The sequence below is a fragment of the Heterocephalus glaber genome, unplaced genomic scaffold (assembly GCF_053883595.1).
Source record: "Heterocephalus glaber isolate CG9 unplaced genomic scaffold, H.glaber_assembly_v1.0 deba00001532, whole genome shotgun sequence".
Lineage (NCBI taxonomy): Eukaryota > Metazoa > Chordata > Mammalia > Rodentia > Bathyergidae > Heterocephalus > Heterocephalus glaber.
Genome location: NW_028258330.1, coordinates 24,242,216 through 24,263,492, shown reverse-complemented (window position 1 = coordinate 24,263,492; position 21,277 = coordinate 24,242,216). Strand labels below are relative to the sequence as shown.

At 52.0% G+C, this 21,277-nt stretch overlaps 1 protein-coding gene across 1 annotated transcript; it reads right to left on the bottom strand.

Annotated features, from left to right (window-relative positions):
- Positions 1–3,529: 3,529 nt before the first annotated feature.
- On the bottom strand, positions 3,530–19,020 carry Bpifb2 (BPI fold containing family B member 2). Its single transcript, XM_004867949.3, has 15 exons — positions 18,883–19,020; positions 16,628–16,721; positions 15,123–15,227; positions 14,129–14,275; positions 12,781–12,841; positions 11,297–11,357; positions 8,378–8,469; positions 7,960–8,145; positions 7,704–7,757; positions 7,125–7,295; positions 6,518–6,585; positions 6,349–6,394; positions 5,607–5,670; positions 5,193–5,269; positions 3,530–3,868 (listed from the first exon to the last, which is right to left on the bottom strand). The coding sequence occupies exons 1-15, from the start codon at positions 18,992–18,994 to the stop codon at positions 3,827–3,829; spliced, it is 1,380 nt and encodes a 459-aa protein (XP_004868006.1). The 5' UTR covers positions 18,995–19,020; the 3' UTR covers positions 3,530–3,826.
- Positions 19,021–21,277: the final 2,257 nt, after the last annotated feature.

Genomic DNA, 21,277 nt, shown 5'->3' with positions numbered 1-21,277 from the left:
TTAGTGGCAATATATCTTTTAATGTAATAATTTTTTAATTTGAACATTCATAGTACATTTTTATCACATCTGGTAAATGGGTGTGTGTATACGGATGATTGGATGGGTGGATGGGTTGATGAGTGGATGGATGGATGGAGGGATGGGTGGATGGAATACAGGATTAGATAAAAAGTTGAATTAATAAGTGGATGGAGGGCCAGGGATTTAGCTCAGTGGTGCTGCACCTGCCTCAAAAGTACAAAGTCATGAGTTTGATCCCCGGTACTGCCAAAAGAAATAATAAGTGGACAGATAGGATGGATGGGTGATGATGAGTTGAAGGGATAGCTGGACAGATGGAAAATTTGATGGAAGAATACATGATATGTGGGGAGATGAATGGATGGAAGGCTGGATGGATAGATGGATGGATGGATGGATGAGAGGATGGATGGATGCATACATGATAGATGAATGGAGGATTGCTAGAAGGAAGGGAGGAAGGGTATATGCATGGATGGAGCTATAGAAGGAAGGAAGGAATAAATGGATGAGTGGGGGGCTGGGAAATGGATGGATGGATGGAGGGATGGGTGAATGGGATGAGACAGATTGATGGAATGAATGGATAAATGATGATTAAAATAGGCAGATGGATAGATGGATGAATGAGATGGATGGGTGGATGGAGGGATGGGATGGATGGACTGATAGATGGTATAGATGGATGGATGAGTAGATAGATAAATGGATGTGATGAATTGATAGATGGATGATGGATGGATGGAGAGAAAGAAAGAAGAAAGGATGATTGGACAGGTGGGTGAATGTGTGGTTGGATGAATGAATGATAGGATGGATGGATGGATGGATGGGTGGATAAGAAGGATGGATGGGTGGGTGGGGAGATAGATACATTAGGTGGATGCATGGACAGAATATATGAGATGAGTGGCTAGATGATGGATGCAATGGATGCGTGGATAAAATGGATCATGGACAAATGGATGAATGGCTGGATGGGAGGATGGATGGATGGATGGGATGAATAATTTGCATGGATAGATGGATGGATAGTTGTAATGGATGGATGAATGCATAGAATAATGGATGGATGAGTGAGTGGGTAGAGTGAATGGATGGATGGATTGATGGATGGAAGGATAGGTAAGGTTAGTTAATGGGTAGATGGGTCAGATAAATGAATAGATGGACAGATGGATGGATGAGATGAATAGAAAGAAGTATGAATAGGTGAATAAATGGGATGGATGAGTGAACAAGTACTATGAATGGATGGATGGATGAGTGGATGCATAGAAGGATACAATAAATTGATGGATAGATTAGGTGAATGGATGGATGGGATTAATGAATAAAGATAGGTGGATGGATGGATGGATGGATAGATGGATGACAGAATTCAATGGAATGTTCAATTAATAGGCCAGTGAGTGCTGGGAGCAATGCACTGTAGATCACTATGGCCAGGCCTAACTCGCCTCCTCCCGCAGATGAGGGAGGGCCTCACATGGAACGAGGAACATGGATGTTGTTTGCTTCCTCCTGAGGATGAGGCAGGGACCTGTGGGAGGAGAACAGGTGACAAGAGGGCATGGTGGATCAAGGCCTGGCAGAGAAGAGGACTGTATTCCTTCCTTCCCATTCACCAGAAAACCAAGCATTATGTCCTGCAGACCTTAGCTACTCTCCTGGCTCCAGTTACAGACCAGCCCCTTTTACCTCTGCCACTATAAATAAACATGCAACCATTTGCTTGGTGATCTTTTCCTCCCATCAGGAGTCAAGAGCCCCACCTGGCCCCACCTATACCTTATTAAATCTCTTTGTCTGTCTTTCTTAATTTCTCACCTTCGTTTTTCACTCCATGAACCCTTCAGCCATGCAGGTTGTGGCAAATGAGTGGTTGGATGGAAGGATAGATAGATGACAGGATGATGGGTGGATGTGTATGTGGTTGGACAAATAAATGGAATATGTCATAGATGGATATGTGGTTTGAAGAAAGGAAGGAAGTGTGGATGGATGGATGGATAGATGGATGGATAATGAATGGGTGGACAGATGGTTGCATGAGTAGATGGATCAGTAGGTCGGTAGATGAACAGACTACTGGACTGCTGGATGGTTGAATGGATTCTGCATATTGAGCTTATACCATTTTTCTGTTATTAACTTTCCTTTATGGGCTAGGGATGTATCTTAGATATTTTGTCTTCCTTGTACACCAGACTACATAGTTTAGGACTGAGCCTATATTAAACCTTAATAAAGATAATATTAAGGAATTAATTAACTAAGCAGCCAAAGGAAGGAAATAAAAATCACACTTTCCTGAGCAAGATCATGAGGGTAAATTTTTTTTTTTCAGTAATGGAGATTGACCTCAGGGCCTTTACACTGAGCTACATCCCCAGTCCTTTTTATTTATTTTTAGTTTTAGTTTTCAAGACAGCTTCTCATTAAGTCACTATGTTGCCCAGGATGGGCTTGAATTTTCAGTCCTCCTGCCTCAGTGTCCTAGAGTGCTGAGCTACCATGCCTGGCTATGAGACTGTATTTTATCTTTAGCCCCCTCACTTTCTCAGCAACACGCCTACCTCCTCCCCTCGTCAACACTCTAGGATGAGTTCAGTTCCCTCAGCCTGTCACACTGGAGACTTTAGGAATGGACCTGTGACACTTATAGAGAAAGCAGGTAGTTCCATCCTGGACCAACTATCTTGTTTACTGATGGTAGCAATTGGGTCACCTTCTACTCCCACAAGGAAACACATAAAGAAAATGGACCCACATATTTAGGCAGGAAGGAGACCTACCCATGGCTGAGAGATTAGCTTATCAGGGGAGAAAATTACAACTACTGACTTGCTTGTACTTGCATCCCTTGCTGTTCCCTAAGCCACTCTGTTGTGCATGACCCACTGGGTTTGAGGGTCCAGGAGTCGGACATGTGCAGTGAGGCCAGAGAGCAGAGGCCCAGGCAGCAGAAGAAACAACATGCTCATCGTCAGAGAAAGCCAAAGATGGAGATGCTGCCTGAACGGGCCAGGTGCTCCTCATCGCCTGAAGTGTGTGACTCGGGACCAAGTCCAGGTGGGGCTGCTGGTGAATGGAAGGAGAACTGGACATCTTATGTCTGTGTTCTAGGAAGGTCACAGTCTTGGGAACCGGCTGTCCTCCAGCCCTGGAACTCAGCACATTTCTCTCCTCACTGGGCCTTAGTTTCTGCATCTACAGAATGGAACTCCAGACCTTGCCTGCCTGACTCACAAGGGCCTTATAAGATGGGAAAACCCACCAGAAAGAGGGTGCAGTGCCTAAAGAACAGCATGGTGCCCATAACCATCAGCTCATCCTGTTGCTCTTCAGGGTGACCTTTCAAAGATGAGCTCTGGCACAAAGGCAGTAGAGGCAATGGGCGTGGATAATGAAGATGTGCGCTCATCTTCCCCCTTTCCCGGGGACAAACAGGGTACAAGGGATGCACATAGAGAACTGGCCTCGGGTATACAAAGAGTTTGCTGGGTTTGGCTGGAACTTGCAGCTCAAGAGATGTTTAATGCATGAGGAAAGAGATCTGGACAACCTGGAGGAGCAAGCTTTTCCTCAAGAAGGGGTGGAGGATGCAGTGGGTAGAGGAGACAAGGAGTGAGTGAAGGAGGAATCCAGGTACTCGGCGAAGATTAGACAGCCCAGCCAGGCAGACCGGTGTGCTGGCCATGATGCCTGTGTCTTTGCCTCAGTTTCCCCAGTGGCTTGAGGGAAGAAGTCTTCTGAGCAGCAAGGCTGGCTCCCTCTTGCCCCTGCCAGTGGCCCTGCCTCAGCGCTGGTAGAAGAGGCCACTGGATATCACGACATATCCCTGAAGGGCAACAAGAACCATAGACCAGGTCAGAGGCCTCTGAGGACAGGAAGAGCACCCTTGGAAGGTGCACTCAGCAGGGGCTGGCACAAAATGTGTGCTCCATGTGTGGAGTGTCATCACTGTTATCGGACTGGGAGTCCCAAACGATGGGACGTCTTCTCCAAGCCCAAGCCCTTTGCACAGCCTGGCTGCCATGCCTCCCCTACTTTCTACATTGCCCTGCAAAAACATTCTGGAGGATCGCCTATCATTGATTCATTTGGTGAATCTTCACTGAGCCTCAACTACACACCAAGGCCTATGACAGGTGCCAGGGACTCAGCAAAGAACAAGCTGGATGTAGACCTAGTCCCTGCCCATAGGTAGCTCAGAGTGTAGGGCTTTATGGTACAATGGGGTAGCCAATGGCTATATGTGGGTATGGAAATTAATTAAAATTCAAAAAAAAAAAATGCAGCCCTGAGTTCCACTGGCAACACTCCAGGTGCTCAGTGGCCACATGTGCCTGTGGCTGCTGCTGTGGACAAGGCAAATCTCCATCACTGCAGAACACTCTGTCAGACAGCACTGGTCTAGGCACCTTAGGCTTCTGACCCTATTGCTGGATTTGTGAGTGCCAGCAGGTGTCAGCCAGAAAGGGGAGTCTTGGGGCAAGTTCCACTAACTGGCCTGGGTCCTCTGTGTGCTAAGGGCTCCTTCTTATGGAGAGGGTCATCCGAGGCCTTGGGACCACAGTTCTTAAGGAACAAAGACCTCCTCCTAAGGAAGACATGTGTGGGCCCCTCAGAGGGTGTGAACATCTGTCCTGTACTGGCTTTCTGAGAGAATCTCCTTTTATTCCCTGGGAGAGACAGAAAGAAGCTGTAGGGTCTCACCCTGGCCTGGGTTATGGTTGAATTGCACCCTGGGTCCACAAGTTCAGATGTAGGAACAATAATTTTAGAAGGTTCAGAAAACTCCCTTCACCTATGCAGCCCACAAGAGATTATCTACAAGACTGGAAGGAGTGCCTCTCTCATCTACCCCAGACACCAAAGGGATCATGTCCATCCCAGGGCACAGAATCATGGGACAATTGAAAGTCTGAAGTCCCTGGTGCAACTTTGTACAAAAACTAGAGGAAGGGAAACCTTGCCCCACTGGATCTTTCACCATCCCAAATCTTCCATCTCATTACAGATAAGATGCATAGTGTGGTCTTGGCAGGAGTAGGGGGTACACCCAGTCCTGGCTGACCCCAACACCCCACTGTGTGCTCTAGAATGACCTCTGCCTTGCCAATCCCAGAGGATGCCCAGCTGGCCCCTCCCAAGGCTCTCACCTCATACACAAAGACTTCAGGGTTGGTGTAGTAGAGGTTGACCACACTGGGGAGGGCGATTCCCATGCCCAGGAGAGCTGCAAGTGGGGACAGAGGAATCAAGTTCAGTGGAAAGTGGGACCAAATCGTCCCCTGGAGCCAGCCCTGTGCTGAGTCCTCATGGGCATCATGGCATCCAGAAGATAGCTGCCACTGTCATAGTGCCCATTATATGGAAGGAAAAACTGAGGCTTAGAGAGGGAAAGGAACTTAGTGAAGATCACACAGCTGTGTGCCAAATGCCTACACGGCCAGCTGGACCCCTAGGCCACCTCTTAACCTCAGAGCCTGGGAAGTGGGCAGGGGCAGAGATAGCATGGAGAGGGTAGGAGTCAGGAGGGGCCAGAGGGGCTGCTTAGGAGGAGCAACACTCACCATTGAGGTGGTCCAACAGTGGCTTCTTGAACAGGGTGCCCACAAGTGTGTGTAGCTGCTTCACCTTTGGCCACAGGTTGAGGGCAGCCAGTGGGTGAAAGAGATGAACAGTTAGGCACACACGTAGACAGACGGATGGACATATGGGCAGCAGAGGCCCAGGCAAAGTGGGGGTGGGCAGTTCATCCACATCTTGGGTTTGAGTGGAGCCCAGCTATACCCCAACTTGGGTCAGCCTCTGAGGACAAGCCTTTCCCAGGGGGAGCCTGAAAGGTGAGCCCTGACTGGCTGACACACCATGTGACCAAAAGCTGACGGACAAACCTAACTGGCTGACATACACTGTGTGACCAACAGGTGGACTTGCTAGCAGAGCCCTTAACACCAGATGACCAACAGAGAGACTGACAGGTAGAGGGTTGTGGCATATTGCCCGACAGGCCAACTGACAAACAGACACAAAGTAGCGAGGACCCTAACCCCATGATGTGCCTGAAGGGTCAGCCCACACTGTTGACTTGTCCCACTGACCAGTGGACTCAGCTGAGGGGTTGGGCTGCCAAGTCACTGACCACCAGGCAGCTCACAGGCAGGAAGGCTGTGACAGGTGGATAGCGGGAAGGGAAGGCCGGAGGACTGTGCCCAGCACCAGGAAGCCTGACTATGGGGTATATGTGGGCATCTGCGCCATGCTCACATGCACCCAGCCACCAGGGGCCCTGGAGACCCAGTCCCCACTCACATCAATGAAGCCCACATTGGAGGCAGCCACCGAGAACCGGACATCCCTAAAAGAGAAGCAGTGGGGGCTTCGTGCTGCCGTACCTCAAATGCCAGCTGTGCCATGTGAGCTGGGGCAGGGAAAGGTCTTTACACAGAGGAAGCACTGAGGCTGCCAGATCCTGGCTTACCCCAGCACAGATGTGGTCCCCTGGAGCTTCACCTTGGACACCGAGAGCTGCAGGCTCAGGTTCACTGCCTGGGCACATGAGGAGTACAGGGTCAGAGGGCACCCCTTCCACTCATGCAAGCACAGGTGTTTGGGGAGCGCCTGCTATGTGCCAGGCTTGATGACGCAGTGTGAAAGAGGCAGACAAGGTCCCTGCCCTCCACACCCACCACCAGCCATGGAGGGAGGCAAAAGATAACCAAAGTAGCCAGCAGGACCCTTTCAGAGAGTGGGAGAGCCATGAAGGCAGAGTGTCATGGAGAGGACTGATGAGGACATTCTTACCCAGTGGGGTGGGGGGAGCGAGGTCCATAAAGGCTTCCCTGAGAAAGGCTGCAACATTTAAGCTGAGAACTGAAAGATGAGAAGGAGCCAGCCATGCCAAGGACCAGGGAAAAGAGCCCTAGCCAAAGGGGTCCGCATGGGCAAAGGTCCTGAGGCAGGAATGTCCTGCCCAGGTCAAGACACAAGGAAAGCAGTGTGGGTAGGCAAAAGCATGAGGAATTGCATGAGTTCTCCTCTGAGGGTCAACCCCCTTCCAGCCAGCCCCACCAAGCCCCCTTGCTCACCACCTCCAGGGAGAAGAGAGACTGGAAAGCTGAGTTAGAGGACGCAACCAGCACTTCCACAAAGGGCTGCAGCCTCAGGGTGGCATTGTTGGTATGGAATGTGACCATGGGTGTGGCACCCAGATACACCTTGAGCACTACAGGCATGGGCTCGGGGAACTGGTGAGTCACCTGGAGAGGCAGAGAGAGAGGGAAGAAGGCCCTGCTGGGCCCACTGCACAAGGATACACAGCCAGCCACTCCTCGATGCTTCCAGTCACCGTGGCTCTGCACATGACTGGGCACAGAGGTGGGTCCAGCCCAGGCTCCTGGAGCAGATGAGGGGATCAGCTGTCCCCCAGGAGGAGCTCCCTGAGCCAGGTCTTGAAGGTGATAGGGACAAGAGAAAGGACGTGCAGGCAGAGGGAAGCTGGGCAGAGGCAGAAAGAATGTGAGGCCTGCACAGAGAGAGGGGCTCTCCCTAGAACCCAGGGAGCAGATCTAAGTGCAGATGCAAAATCCCACTCGGGACAGGTGTGACATACACAGCCCAGAGACCCCAATCCTGAGCCACCCGGAATGGCCAGCAGTGTCACCAACCTCAGGGATGAGCTGGCCCAGTGCAGAGGTGTTCAGTGGGTTGTCATCGGAATTCTGAAATCCACACATGTCAGGTTCGAAGGCAGCCACCACTCGCCCCTCAGTGGCAGGAATCCCTCCCCACAGACCCACTTGACCCCAGGACCCACACTCTAGCTGCCCCACCTGCCCACCACTTGGCATCTGTGGAGTGTCCCGGGGCTAGCCCAGAGGGTGCTCCTGTCCCACAAGTCCTGGGCAGCAGGCCCAGCCTCACCAGCTCCCCTGTGACATCCAGGTTGAGGGCGCCAGCCTTCTGCAGCAGCAGCAGAATACAGTCGAACAGTTGCTGGGAGAGGCCCATGGTTGCCATGGTACCCTTAGTGCCCACAGGCCAGGGTAACACAAAGGGGGTGACATCCAGGGGCAGGGTGATGGGCTGACCCAGCAAGAAGAGGTCGGCCTATGGGGAGGGACAAGATCTCAAGAAGGGGGTGGCCTCATGACAGAACCTGCCACCCCCCACCCCAACCTACATGGTCACCCACATGCCATGTATCCTCTTGCCCTTGCCTGTGTGCCATACTCCCCCTGGAATGCAGCTCCTTAACTTCTGCCCCTTTAGAAATCTTCCGGGACCCCACAGACCCAGAGCCCCCCACTCCCCAGCTCTGGGCCAACAAGGAGGCACTTACATTAACTTCCAAGGCGATATAGTCACCAGTGATGATGGGCTCACTGACCATGGAGTAGCGAATCTGGGACTCAGGACCCACAGGGCTAAGGCCTTAACAAAACCAGCATGGAGAAGAAAAATGGCATACTTAGCTGTACCCCCAGCACCTCATCTGTCTGGAAAGCTGAAGTATCTGACCACCTGGAGTAGCCAGAGGGAGGCAGGGCCCCTGAGGGAGCACACTGAAGTGGCCAAGTACACACACCCGGGATGCAGCCACAGGGATGCAGCCTGGTGATTCTCACTTCAAACACAATTCTAACAAGTATGTGTTCTGCCTTCCCCGTCAGTGGAAGGCTCGAGAATCCAAATCAGAAAGAAGAAGCCTCAATCCAGGAAGAAATGTCACCTGACAGAGGCAAGAAGGAAGCACAGAGAAAGAAAAGCACTCTGGCTGATCAGGTCCTGGCATATAACTTAGACCATCTCATTCAATCACCATAACTCAGTACAGTTATTGCACACCCGTGCACCCTTGCTCACACACACATGCACATGTGCACGCACACACATGCACACACACACACACACACACACACACAGAGTTTGGTGTGAATCTCAGCCTTGTCCAGGATTGTGAACCCGGTCAGTCTGACCTCAAAGCTATGGCTTCTGAGCTGAGAATACTCTATGACCAGATGGTCCCAGCTGGGAAGGTCACACTCAAAGCTGAGCCTCCGTGGAAACCTCATCCCTGGACATGGCTGAAGGCATGGCCAGCTGAGCTGCAGCCCCAGTGTCCATCGGGAGAGGCCAGCTCAGCCACGGCTCCAGCGCCCAAGCCCTGCATGACCAAGGTTGTATGTGCATATGTGTGCATGTATGTGTGTGTATATTTCATATGTCTATGTACACGTATTTGTATACCTGTTATTAAATATCTATTATGTGTCTGTTTTGTAAAGTTTCATAGAGTTGATTTTATTTATATATAAAATATATTTAATATTTTATAGGTAAGTATATAAAATATATAAGTACATATTTATAAATACTTCAGCATATCTAACTCCATTCAGATTTGTTTTTCTATTGTCTCATTTGAATTTAATTTTACTTTCCCTAATATTTTAGAATTTTTTTATGATTGTAAAAGCAACATAGCATGATTCCCTTTCTACAGTCAGTAGTTGGGGTAGGAGGAGGAGGCCGCATGAAGGGGTTTGGGGTCTGGTGGGAGGTTGTGGACTGTGGGGGTGGTTATGGGACTCTGTTCACCAAAACTCAGAGAACTGGGCACTAAAAAGGTAAGTTGCTCCATGATTAAAAATGGAAAAAATTAAAATTTAAAAATAATAATACATATTCATGATGAATACTTAGAAAATATTTTTAAAATGGAAAACACAGCCCAGGATCTCAAAGGTATTTCTTATTCAGTACGTTCTTATGCAGAGGCCAACTTCTCCCTCTCCTGCATGCCATGTTCCCCTCCCCTGCTCTTCCCATCCCTTCTCCCTCCTCCTCTTCAACTGTGTGAAGCTGCACACAGTTTTCTGTCCTCTTTTTTCTTAAGAAAGTGATATTAGAGCTTAGTTAAGAGCACAGGTTCTCAGAGCAGGCTGCCCCTCAATTTCTTCACCTGTTAAATAGAGTTGATCGTGCTACAATGCTAGCTGGTATTTCTCATGCACACGCACACTCAAGCTCATGCACACACATGAACACACACTCACAGCAAGAGCCCAGGACTCCCTGTCTCCATGGATGGATTCTTCCCCAAACTCATCCTGCAGGGAGGGACCTTGAGGCAGCACAGTGGTCACCCACCGTCACTGGTTGGGGACCTGGATCTCCTGGCCCACCCTTCCTGCCCACCACTTTCAGTCTGTACACAACCTGGACCTGGCACCCAGAGGGGTCGCTTATGCCCTCTCCTGGAGCTGCTTGAAGAACCACATCTGTCATCTTTTCTTTCCTCCCAACCCTAAGTCCACCACTTCATTAAGTGCACACAGGTGTTTCCCAGGCCCACAGCTGTGCAGAGCACCAGACATGAGTTGTCATGTTTCATCCTCACAGCCATCTTGGCAGGGAGGTTCTATTACATCCTCATTTTACAAAGGAGGAAATGGGCCCAGAAAGGTTGAGTGACAGAACCTGAGTCACACTTCGGGGAACCCAGTCAGTCAGCTCCAGGGCAAGCATGGCTCAGACTCAATACAACACATCCCCTGTACTGAATTAACAGATTTGCCTAAATCTACTACCTCTTTCCCAAATTAATTGCAAAAGGAAACTTTCTATCACTATGCGGAATCAGAAATCAGCACTGATAGTCACAAAATCTCCAGGTAGACAGGATAGTTGTATATCTTTTCTAACGGCCTCAAAATAAACATATAATCATCCAATTAAAGAAGGTGCATTCCTGTATAAGATACTCAGGTGACATCCCAAGCATGAGACCCAGACCCTAAGCATGTTCCAAGCCACCTCTAGTAACAAACATGCTGTCACACATCCCACCTCCCTGAAGGGTAAAGGGAGCAGAAAGATTTCCAAGTGTCCTCTTAAGATTACAAGCCCCTTCCAACTATGAGAATCTGGTTTCTTCAATCCCTCAATTTCAAATTTGTGATTTCAGATTCCACAGTTTCATGGTGCTGATTCTCCAATACTAAGATTCATCATTTAAAGACTTGATATCATTTTGGGTTTTGGATAATTTGATCTAAAATATGCAGATTCTAGAATCAAAGACTTGGTTCTAGAATTTGGAGATTCCTAGATTCTATGAATAATTATGCAGTCTGGGGAGCCCACAATATAGGCATCCTACAACTGACCTCCCAGAAGTTGGCCCTGACAAAAAAGTGATCTTTGAAGGGCCTTGGGAGCACCCCAGCCCTCCCAACTCCTCCGGTCCCAGTCTTACCGATTAAGGTGCCAAGGTGGACATTGAGGCCCTGCACCAGGTTGGAGATGTGCAGACACAGCTGTGCAGGACAGAGAGGAGGCTGTGCTTAGGGGCCTCAGGGCTGGATGAGAGAGGCCTCCCCTGGCCAGCACACCAAGCCTGGGTCCCCTACTTCCTCCTCCACCAAGAGGAGCACCTCCTCAGGGCCCAAAGTCTGGTGAGGACACTGTAGGCCCATAGGCATGGAGGAAAGGCTGTCAGGATAGCTACAGACAAGCTGAGCAACTGAGGCAGGGAGCCTGCTGCCTCGGTGTGCAGAGGGCTAGCTGCTTTGAGGGCGGGGTGGCAGGTAGTGACCAGTGGGCCATGTCAGCCAGGCTGCATGTGCCAGCCAGGGGAATGGAGGTTCTCAGGGCACAGAGAGGAGCCAGGAAGGTGTCCTGAGCTTGAACCAGTGTGACAGAAGATGGGAGCAGAGAAGAGACTGCAAGGGAGACACTCACAGCCTGGGCCAGGCAAGGCCAAGGAGGGAGAGGACCGGATCTTCTCTTCCTGCCTGCAATCCCTTGCCCTGGAGAGGCTGCAAGGGCAGCAGGAGGAGCATAGGAAGAGGCTGCAGTAATGGGCAAGGCCAAGCACAGCCTGTAGCACTCCCAGGACAAGCTGCCTGCCCACACCCATCCAGCCTCAGTTCCCCCATCTTGGTGGGTGGGGGTAGCATACAGTGGGTTGATTTTGTCTCTGCTACTTCCCCTTACAGGGAGATGGGGAGGGATGAGGCAGGATAAGGAGGGAAGATCAGCTCTCCTTGGGTGGTGGGACCCTGGCCCAAGGGACAGCATCTCTTACCAGGTCAGCCATATGCAGATATCAACAGAAGCTAAAATTGTAATAATCTCAGCAGCACATGCTCTGTGGAACATTGATCTAAACTCCTCTTGGACATTAGGATCCACCCCTGAGCCCCGGCAGCCTATGGAGGGATCCAAATTCCCACTCATTGGTGATGTTGGACCAAGGACAGCCGAAGTTGATGGATTTGGTCACAGCACACAGTTGTGTAGGGGGTCAGGGTCAAACCCAGCCACATATGGCCCCAGTGCCATGCCCTTGCCTTATCTCCCCTGAAAACACTCCCCTCAACCTCAAGCATAGAACCCAGGGGCTGCCTCCAAGAGGACAAACCTCCCTCCCCTCTGGCCATGGGGTTTCTCCAACCCTCCCTGGACTGTGCCATGAGCTTCTTCCCTGTCCTCATGAGGAGATTGGGGGCCCCCATTAAAAGCTTTCTCTTTTTTAGAAAAATCCCAGGATAGGTGTGTAGTACAGTGGTAGAGTATGTGCTTTGCATACATGAGGCCTTGGGTTGAAGCACCATCACTGCACACACACAGAAAATCCCAAGTGACCCCTCCCCATGACTGAAACTCCACCACTTGCTCCCCACACCTTGTGAGGTCAGCAGTGACACGCTCAGAGGCCATCAGCCAGAAGCCCTTTACCTTGTTGCTCAGGATGGCTTTAATGTGCTCCTGCACCAGGACCAGCAGCTCTGGGGAGATGCTAAGGAGGAGATGCACAGAGGGGCCTCAGTCCCAGGGCCTGTCTCTCAGCAAGGCTGCAAGGCTGGGACAGGAGCCTCTGTCCTCAGCCAGGAGCCCAGCGACTCCCAGCCAGCACCCCACTGTGTGCCAGACGATGCTCGAATAATTATTCCCATACTTGCAGAGATGGAAACTAAGTCGAGTCTCAAAGAAGGGAGCCATTTGTCTCAAGGTTTGGCAGTGGCCAAGAGTGTGACAACTGAAGCCAGGATCAGGAAAGACAGAGGACACTACAAAAGTCAGACTTGCCCACGGCCTTGTCATGGCTGCTCTGAGCCCAGTGAGGCTGGGGACTGGAGCTGGGGTTCCAGGGCTGCTTCCTGCTTCTGCTCCATTCTCTGTAACACACCTAGTAAAGTCCCTTCCTAGCTGTGGACCTTAGTTCCTCTCTGAACAACAAAGAGATAATCTAAGTCAGCAGTTCTCAATGGTGGTCCACAGGAACCTGTCTCTTGGTTTCTTAAGATGCTGGTTTGCCAAGCTGCATCCCAGCTCCCCGAATCCCCATAGGAGGTAGAAGGCAGGTATCTGTGTTTTACAGTATCATCTTGGGGCCTCCCCTTCAATAAATGGGAAGCAGCCCCTGCTGTGGGTTGGAACTGATGATCCTAGGACCCAGCAGAATGTACCCCTCTATGGCGACAAATTCCAAACTTTGTGCAAATATTGCATTGTTTTTGAAGACTCCAAAATGCTCAGGTGGAATGAGCCCTGCCCACATTTAGGAAGACACAGACATGATGAGGGGCAAGCACAGGCAGTGGGATAAGTCAGGCTGCCTAGGCTTGAATCTGGCTCTGTGACCTAAGGCAAGTCACTTAACTGTTCTGTGCCTCTGCTTGTTCTCTTGTAAAAGGAGGGGAACATTCACACCTACTGGTGGTCTACTGTGAGGATCTCGCACATGATCCCCACAAAGGGCCTCCAGTGGTGCCCAGCACATAGTAGGTACTCTGGAAGTAGGTGCTGTTGTTAGCCTTCCATGCAGTCATGAGCAACCACCTGACCCTGACAGCTTGGGCCCCACCCCTCCCTTCTGACTTCCCATCTCTGCTGGGAGGGGTGGCCCCCAAGGCTCCTAACAGCTGGTCTGACCCACCCAGAACCCTCCTTGAGGAGGACATTCCTGGCTAGAGTGCATTAGCAATGGCCAGGACACAGGCTGTCCCTCAGGGAAGTCCCTCCTCTGCTCAGAAACAGCACCCTAACCTTGGCACAAAGACCCCTGCACCCCACTATCACTCACCTGTTACTGTCATGAAGCACCCTGGCAGGGCTGAAGATGGAGGAGCAGGTGGAGATGCTGACCACAGGGGTCCTGATGGGTCCCTGGGCCACACGGGCATCTGCTGTCAGTGCCACAGGCAGCATCAGCTCCAGAGTTTCAGGGGTGCTGGATGGGGGCACAGCCTGAGTCCCAGCAGTGCCATCCAGCCAGGCCACCCCAGTGGATGAAAGACCTCACAACCTTGGGCTGGCCGCCCTCCATCTGGCACAGGAGGCCCCACCCAGCATGAGACAGCCCCACCTGGGCAGACCCCAGGCCCCCCGACCCCACTCAGGGCCACAGATATACTGCTGCAGATGGCTGGGAACCTTGGCTCTCAGTGACCCCTCACTGCCAGACCCTGGCCACTACCACCACGCTAAGCCTCAACTTCCCATTTGTGCAATGGACACAAGATTGGTGACACTCGGTTCACAGGGCTGTGCTGAGTTGCCCATGAGGTCTCCACTTAAAGACACCCAGCTCTGGCCTGGCCATAGTGAGCACCTGGGGCATCACAGTACCAGGCAGAAGTCCCTCAGAATACCAGCTCAGGAATTAAAAATTAAATGTGGTACCAGGGAGTTAGCTCAGTGGCACTGCACCTGCTTCTCAAGTGCAAGGTCCTGAGTTTGAGCCCCTGTACTGAATACAAAAAACTTCCTAACACCACATGCCTGGGGCACAGAATCATTCTGATAGCTGTGTTTATTGAGCACCTATTGTGTCCCAAATTACAATAATGAATCCCCTCACTACAACCCTCACAGCCACCTGCAAAGTGTCATCCACAAAGTGTCACCACAAAGACACTGAGAGCTGGAAAAGTGGAGGCCTCTGCCAGTCACACAGCCACTGAGCAGGATCTGGGGTCTCACCTGCCTCCCAGGGTGGGACTAAGGGGCTGGAAGGAGATGCAGCCCCTTCCCTTACTCTGCCCTGGCCACACCCCTGAAACTCGAGACTCACTCACCGGAAGACCTTGATGGTAAAATTGGCTGTTGCCATCAGACGTAGCCCAAAACCAGCAATGAATTTCAGGTCAAGGTGGGACACGTGGACATCCAGAGTCTGGGTCCTGCACAGTAGGAATCAAGGTGACAAGGGACACCCCCCACCCTCTTAAGCCACAGAATCAACTTTGGGGTGAGCCGCTGTTGATGTGATAAAGCAAGGCTTCTGAGCCTGGAAATGTGAGGCGAGGAAGAGGTAGTAAGGCCTCCATCACACAGAGCGTGTGAGCCAAGGATGGAGAGTCAGCAGGCAAGGAAGATAACCAGAGGGACCTAGCCTCAGGCAGGACTTGGGTGAGATGATTGTGCAGTTTCCGACAGTTTCTGGCAGCAGTCTAGGAAACTGGGAAGGTGGTGAAGAGACTGTGAGATCCACCAAAGGCAGAAACCCCCTTGGTGCACTTAGTGCCAAACCCTTGGCGCGTGGCCCTCCAGGAGCAGGAAACTCACTCCCTCCAAAGCTGCCTGTCCTGGGCCACTCCATGCAAGCTCTCTCCAGGGCCCCATGACTTCCTCTTTTCCTGAGTTAAAGTCAGTATTTTTTTCTTTGCACAGTAGTTGAGGGGGAAAATTCAGATACCACAAATGGTATGAAGTATAAAGGTCACATCAAACCCCACCCTCTAACACCCTTAGTCTCGGAGGACACAGATCCACGACCCTCCCCAGCACACAGCAGGCCCCTAGCACCACACAACCACCCCAGGTGTGCTTCAGCACCAGCAAATGCCAATCCCCAGTGTGGTGTGAGGGTGTGGCCAGACCAGAAACAGTTTCAGAGATCTGAGTGTGTTGATTTACCCACGGGGTGTTCCAGGGGCTTAAAGTTAAGCTTTTCAACTGTCATCATTAAGAATGATAGATAGATAGATAGATAGATGATAGATAGATAGATAGATAGATTCTCTTGAGGACCCAGCAATCTGTCAGTAGCGAGTCTGTGTTCCCACATTGGATGGGGACAATCAGCCCAGCCACTAGAGGTGACTGAGTTTGAGACGCCCCATCTCCCTATGACTTTGAGTCTCTGAGCATTGGAGGGGAGAGGAATTAGGCTCAGACTTGTGTCTAAACTCAGCATCTAGCTTCTGGAGGAAGCAGCCTAGGGTCTTCTGAGTTCTCCAGACCCAGGGGCCACAGTCTTGGTCTCTGAAGGCAGAAATCCACTATTTCAGAGTTGCCAGGCCCCCATGGTGCCCTCTTGGTCCTGTTTCCTAAATCTTGTAACTATTCACCTGCTGGGTGGGAGGCACCTAACGTGGTGAGGGAAGGACTCACTACAGGTGCCTCATTTGATGAGCTGGACCTGGTGTCCAGGGGCTGCGAGCACTGCCTTCCAAGGACATCTACCTGGAAGGGGGACTCTTGCAAGATCTCCCCTCCTGGTAGACTAAAACACTCATCTGGCCCGCAGGGACATTCCACCTGGTGACAGGAGCGCCTTCTCTGGTGAGGGAGCACTCACCTGGTGGGCTGATGCACCTCACCACTCTGATCCAGGAAAGGTGGAACCATGACCTTTAGGGCCCGCTGGAGAGAGACTTTCCCAACATCAGCAACTGCAGGGCCAGGGCAGGGTGAGGTCAGGCTGGCATCAGGAGCAGCAAGAACACACTGCCCACCATCTGCCCTGCACCCTTCAAGGAGACAACTGAGACACAGGGAGGGATGGGCTGGCAGGTGGCACACAGGGAGGATGCCAGCTCCACACGAGCCACGTTAGACGGCTCACACCAGCCCTGGGCTTCTGCCTCTCAAAATCCCGCTTGAATCCATCCCATTCCTCAAAGACAATAAAATCTGTTTCCTCTTTCCTGGCTCCAAATGGCTCCCCAAGCCTAATGGCCAAGGGAACGTCCCCTGGGAGGAGCACAGTGGCATCACCGGAGGCTGAGCACTCAAGAGTCCCTCAGATTCTGGGCACTGGTCTCAGCTCTACTAGTCACTGCCTATGTGGCCGCTCTGTGCCTCAGTTCCTGTAAGTTTATCACTGTGCTTGTCACTCAGAGCCATTGCAAAGACTGCACGGTGTATCACTGGTGCTATGGGTCTTTGTATAATTGTGATGTGCCTTGCACAGCACTCCTGGTGTGCCAGGCATGTTCCAAGTGCTCTCTTCTGCCCAGCTTTCAGGGAGGTGAGGTCAGCTGGCCTGGGACCTGCAGATTTCTGCCCTCACCTGTATTGCTGGACTCAGTTGCTAATAAAGTCAAGTTGAGCTAAAATGAGAGGCCACAATGCTGGAAGGGAACAAGAATTTAGGAGTAAAGAGGCTCAACTCACTTCGGAATGATGGGAAATCACTGAGCCTCTCTGGGCCTCAGTTTCCCCAGACACAGAGCAAAAAGGTGGTGGTCTTCATGTTTCCAATGCCCCTCCCCAACCTAACCATTAGGCCTTGGACTCCATCCACAGTGCTCCCCTGGCTCAGAGCCTGAACTCTAGGGTGTACAGGAACAGGGGCAGGATGTAGGGAGAGTCTCCCAGCACAGACTTGGAGGCAGTGTGTGCAGTGGTGCCACTCGCCGGGTTTCCGCCAAGAACAAACACAGGCAGATGCGCCAGGGGAGGACTCCTTCAGGACAAAGGATGACTGCACAGGACAGGCAGAGGGCAGAAGGGTGGCAGTGGGCGGCGAGCCTCGTGTCCCTGCCTGCAGGCACCGGTGTGCGGCGTGTGGGATCGCACTGTGGCACGGATCACTGACCGCTTTCATCCTCTGCCCATCTGCCCGGATGCAGGTCCTGGACAGCTGTGTGTGCCCTGGGGGTGGGAGGGGACCCTGCTGTTTCCCGGAGCCGCTGACTCAGTGCTTTGTGGCCTGGACCATTGAAAGTCCCTTCTACTGTCCTTCACACTGTGATCTAAATTTAATCTGGTCTTGGGAAAAATGTGTGCTGATTTCTCAGACTGACCCTACTTTGGTGGGACCCCCCCCCCGCCCCAAACTACTCTGAGAGGCAGCTTGATGTGAAGAAAGATTTTTGTGCTGGAGTCCTGGACCTTGACAACCTTTGTTCCTCCCTTCCTCATTGTGCCTTCCCCAGTGGACAGGGCAGGACTCAGAAGGATCTAGCAGTACTCCAGCCACAGTGGAACACAACTATAATCTCAGCACTCTGGAAGGCTGAGGCAGGAGGATCACAAGTTTGAGCCTAGCTTGGGCAGATTAGCAATTTAGTGATACCTTGTTTCAAACTGAAAAAATAAAAAGGGGCTGGGGGATGCAGTTTAGTACCTGCTCCCCAAAATCTAACAGCAAAGCCATAAGATAGAGACCTGGCCCCAGTGGGCCCAGAATGAGGCTGGCTCCCTCATGCTGAGCCCAGCAGACACCTCACTCCCTGCAGAACTAGGTTTGATACACCTGTCTTCAGCACATGTGTACAAAGACATAACACACACATGTGACATGCAGCCACACCTGTGCACACACATGCAGCCCATGCATACATCTTGCCCAACACCTATGCACACCCTGAGGACATCTCCACAAGGCACCAACTCTTAGGCAGACATACACTTGCAAACACACAGCTGTGCCCACACCACAGAGCTATGTGCACAGCTGCGAGCACACACTACTGCTCATGCATCCACCTCAAAGCAGCCATGTGTTGGGTGCTGTCTGAGAGCCAGGGACACCACGGCAGATGAAAATCCAGTCCCCTCCCCACACATACTTGGCTCTCATGCACATGCTGGCAATCCATCTCTCACCATAGCTCAGTGCCGCCCTGTTGATTCGGACCACGGTGCCCGTCGAGGAGGTGGGGACTGCAGGCAGCAGTAGTGCCAGCAACAGGCCCAGCCCATGATGTGCCCCAGCCATGGCTGCCCAGCCACTGCCCCAGGATCTGTGGGCTGGGGTGGAGACAAGCATCAGGGAGTCTGGCCAGAATGGCCCACTCCGGGGTGCTCAGAGCCTGCTCCAACCTGGAGGACCCAAGCCCCAGCCATGATCTCAGCCCTGCCCCTCGTGCCCAAACAGCCCTGTTTGCATTTCTGCACTGAGGATGACCATCCTCCTTTGCCTGCTTCCTCAGGAGCCATGAGGGAATCTTGGGAAGAAATAGCCCCCAAGGCCCAGAGAGGGCATGGCCTTGCCTAAGGCCACACAGCAGACAGGCCAAGTGCCAGACCCAAGCCATGTCAGATGAGGACGGTGAGACTCCCAAATAAAGAGATAACCCAAGAAGAGGCCCAGGCCCATCACCCCAAGGCCCAAGGTTGTGTCACCTAACTCGAGGAGTCAGCCCAGTGTAACAACTAGCCTGATATCCAGCCTCCCAAGCACTCAGGATGGCTCCTGCCCTCACCTCATCCTGGCCAGATGAGGAACGGCCAGGGACTAAGCCATTCCCCTGACGCCCCAGGCCCTCCCAAGGCATCCCAGCCCAGCAGGCAGCTCTTTGTCCACCTCAGAAAGGGGCTTCATTCCCAGCAGGAGAGTCGAGGGGCCCCTGCCCAAATGGCAAGGCCAGCAGGGCAGCCCTTGCTTGAAGTCCCTTTAAGCCCAGGCTTGTAGGAGGCCTTCTGCAGAAGGCAGCTGGAGGCAGCTACCCCAGAGAGGCGCCAGTCCAGCCCCTGCCTACCTCACGATCTGGAGCCAGGTGAGTGCTCAGCCCCAGGCCAACCCCACTCTGTACCAGAGTTGAGCAGAGGCTGCTTATGAGGCTCCCAGTGGGGACCCAGGGAGAAGCAATTCTGTGTGGCGGCAAGTGTTTTCCCTGCAAACATGATCTTTGGCAAAGTGCGCCATTTCCTGGGTGCGATGAGGCTGCCACATCACCAGGCCTGGCTGCCAACTCCTGTGGGACACTGGAGGGGCAACTAGGCCTCAAGGGCCAGGAGGGTAGAAGGAGGGCTCTTCCCAGGAGTGTCCCCACATCATCCCAGCTGTCCTGGCCAGGCCCAGGGGACAGCAGCAGTGACCCCTCAAGCCTAGCATATCCGAGCTCTCCCAGAAACGTGACTCTTTTAGGAGGGGCAGAGGGCTACCTGAGCCCTATTCTCCATCACTGCCTGAGCCCTGATCCTGGTCACACACTGAGGCTTAACACAAAAGGAAGCAGATGAACAAATATGGATGACCCAGTCCCCACCGCCCAATACCCAGCCCTTTACAAATGTACATCGCGGCCGAGCCCTGAGCTATCACCCCTTCCCCATGACACACTCTGGAGTCTACCCCAGCTTTACAGGACCTGAAGAACTGGGTATTCCTGTGAGGCAGTTATATATACAATAAAGTGCGTGTGAGAGAGAAAGCTATGTGTGCATGGTTACAGGCATACGTGTGCACTCATGTGTGATGACTGGAATCAGAGGAAGATGTGTGTTTGGGGAGGGACTATGACCTGGCACACTGACATCTTGGTAGACCGTGTGACAAGTCAATTTCTACAAACTGACATGAGTGCAGATGTGACAGGTTTTGTGTAGGTGTGTGTGTGGCTTGGTCTGCTGTGTCTATGGTCTGTGAGTGTACATGGTAAGTGCATGTGTGTACAGTGGGCTGTTCCCTGGGTGTGGTGTGTGTGTGTGTGTGTACACGTGTGCATAAAAGGTGATGGCCCAGTTGCAGGAAAGACTTCTCTGTACCTCAGCATGATTCACCCAGGCCAGAGGCCCAAGGGGCCTCAGAGATTCCCCTAGTCACAGCCCTCTGTGGCTTCCACTGACTCTACACCAGCCCCAAGTACCAGCCCCGAGCTCAGACCCACCCTCTACTGGGTCTTCAATGTTGTCTACACAGCTGAGAGGGACCACAAACAACTTAAGCTCTCCTTGGGTGGTCAGGAAACACCTGGACCAGCCCTGACTCCTGGCCAGTGCTCCCAGCCCCAATTCTAGAGGCAGGAAAGATAGAGGAGAGCTTGTTGCAAGCACCCTAACATCTCACTCCTAGCCTCCATTTGTCCACTGATGCCTAAGTTTAGGTCCTCTTGATCCTCATCAGAGCCTAAGCAAACACTGGACTCAACGAATAGGAGTTCAAACATTCAGCACTCGGGGAGGGTGAGGCAGGAGGATCACAAGTTCAAGCCCAGCCTGAGCAACTTAGCAACACAGCAAAATCTTGTCTCAAAATAAAAAAGACTGGGGATACAGC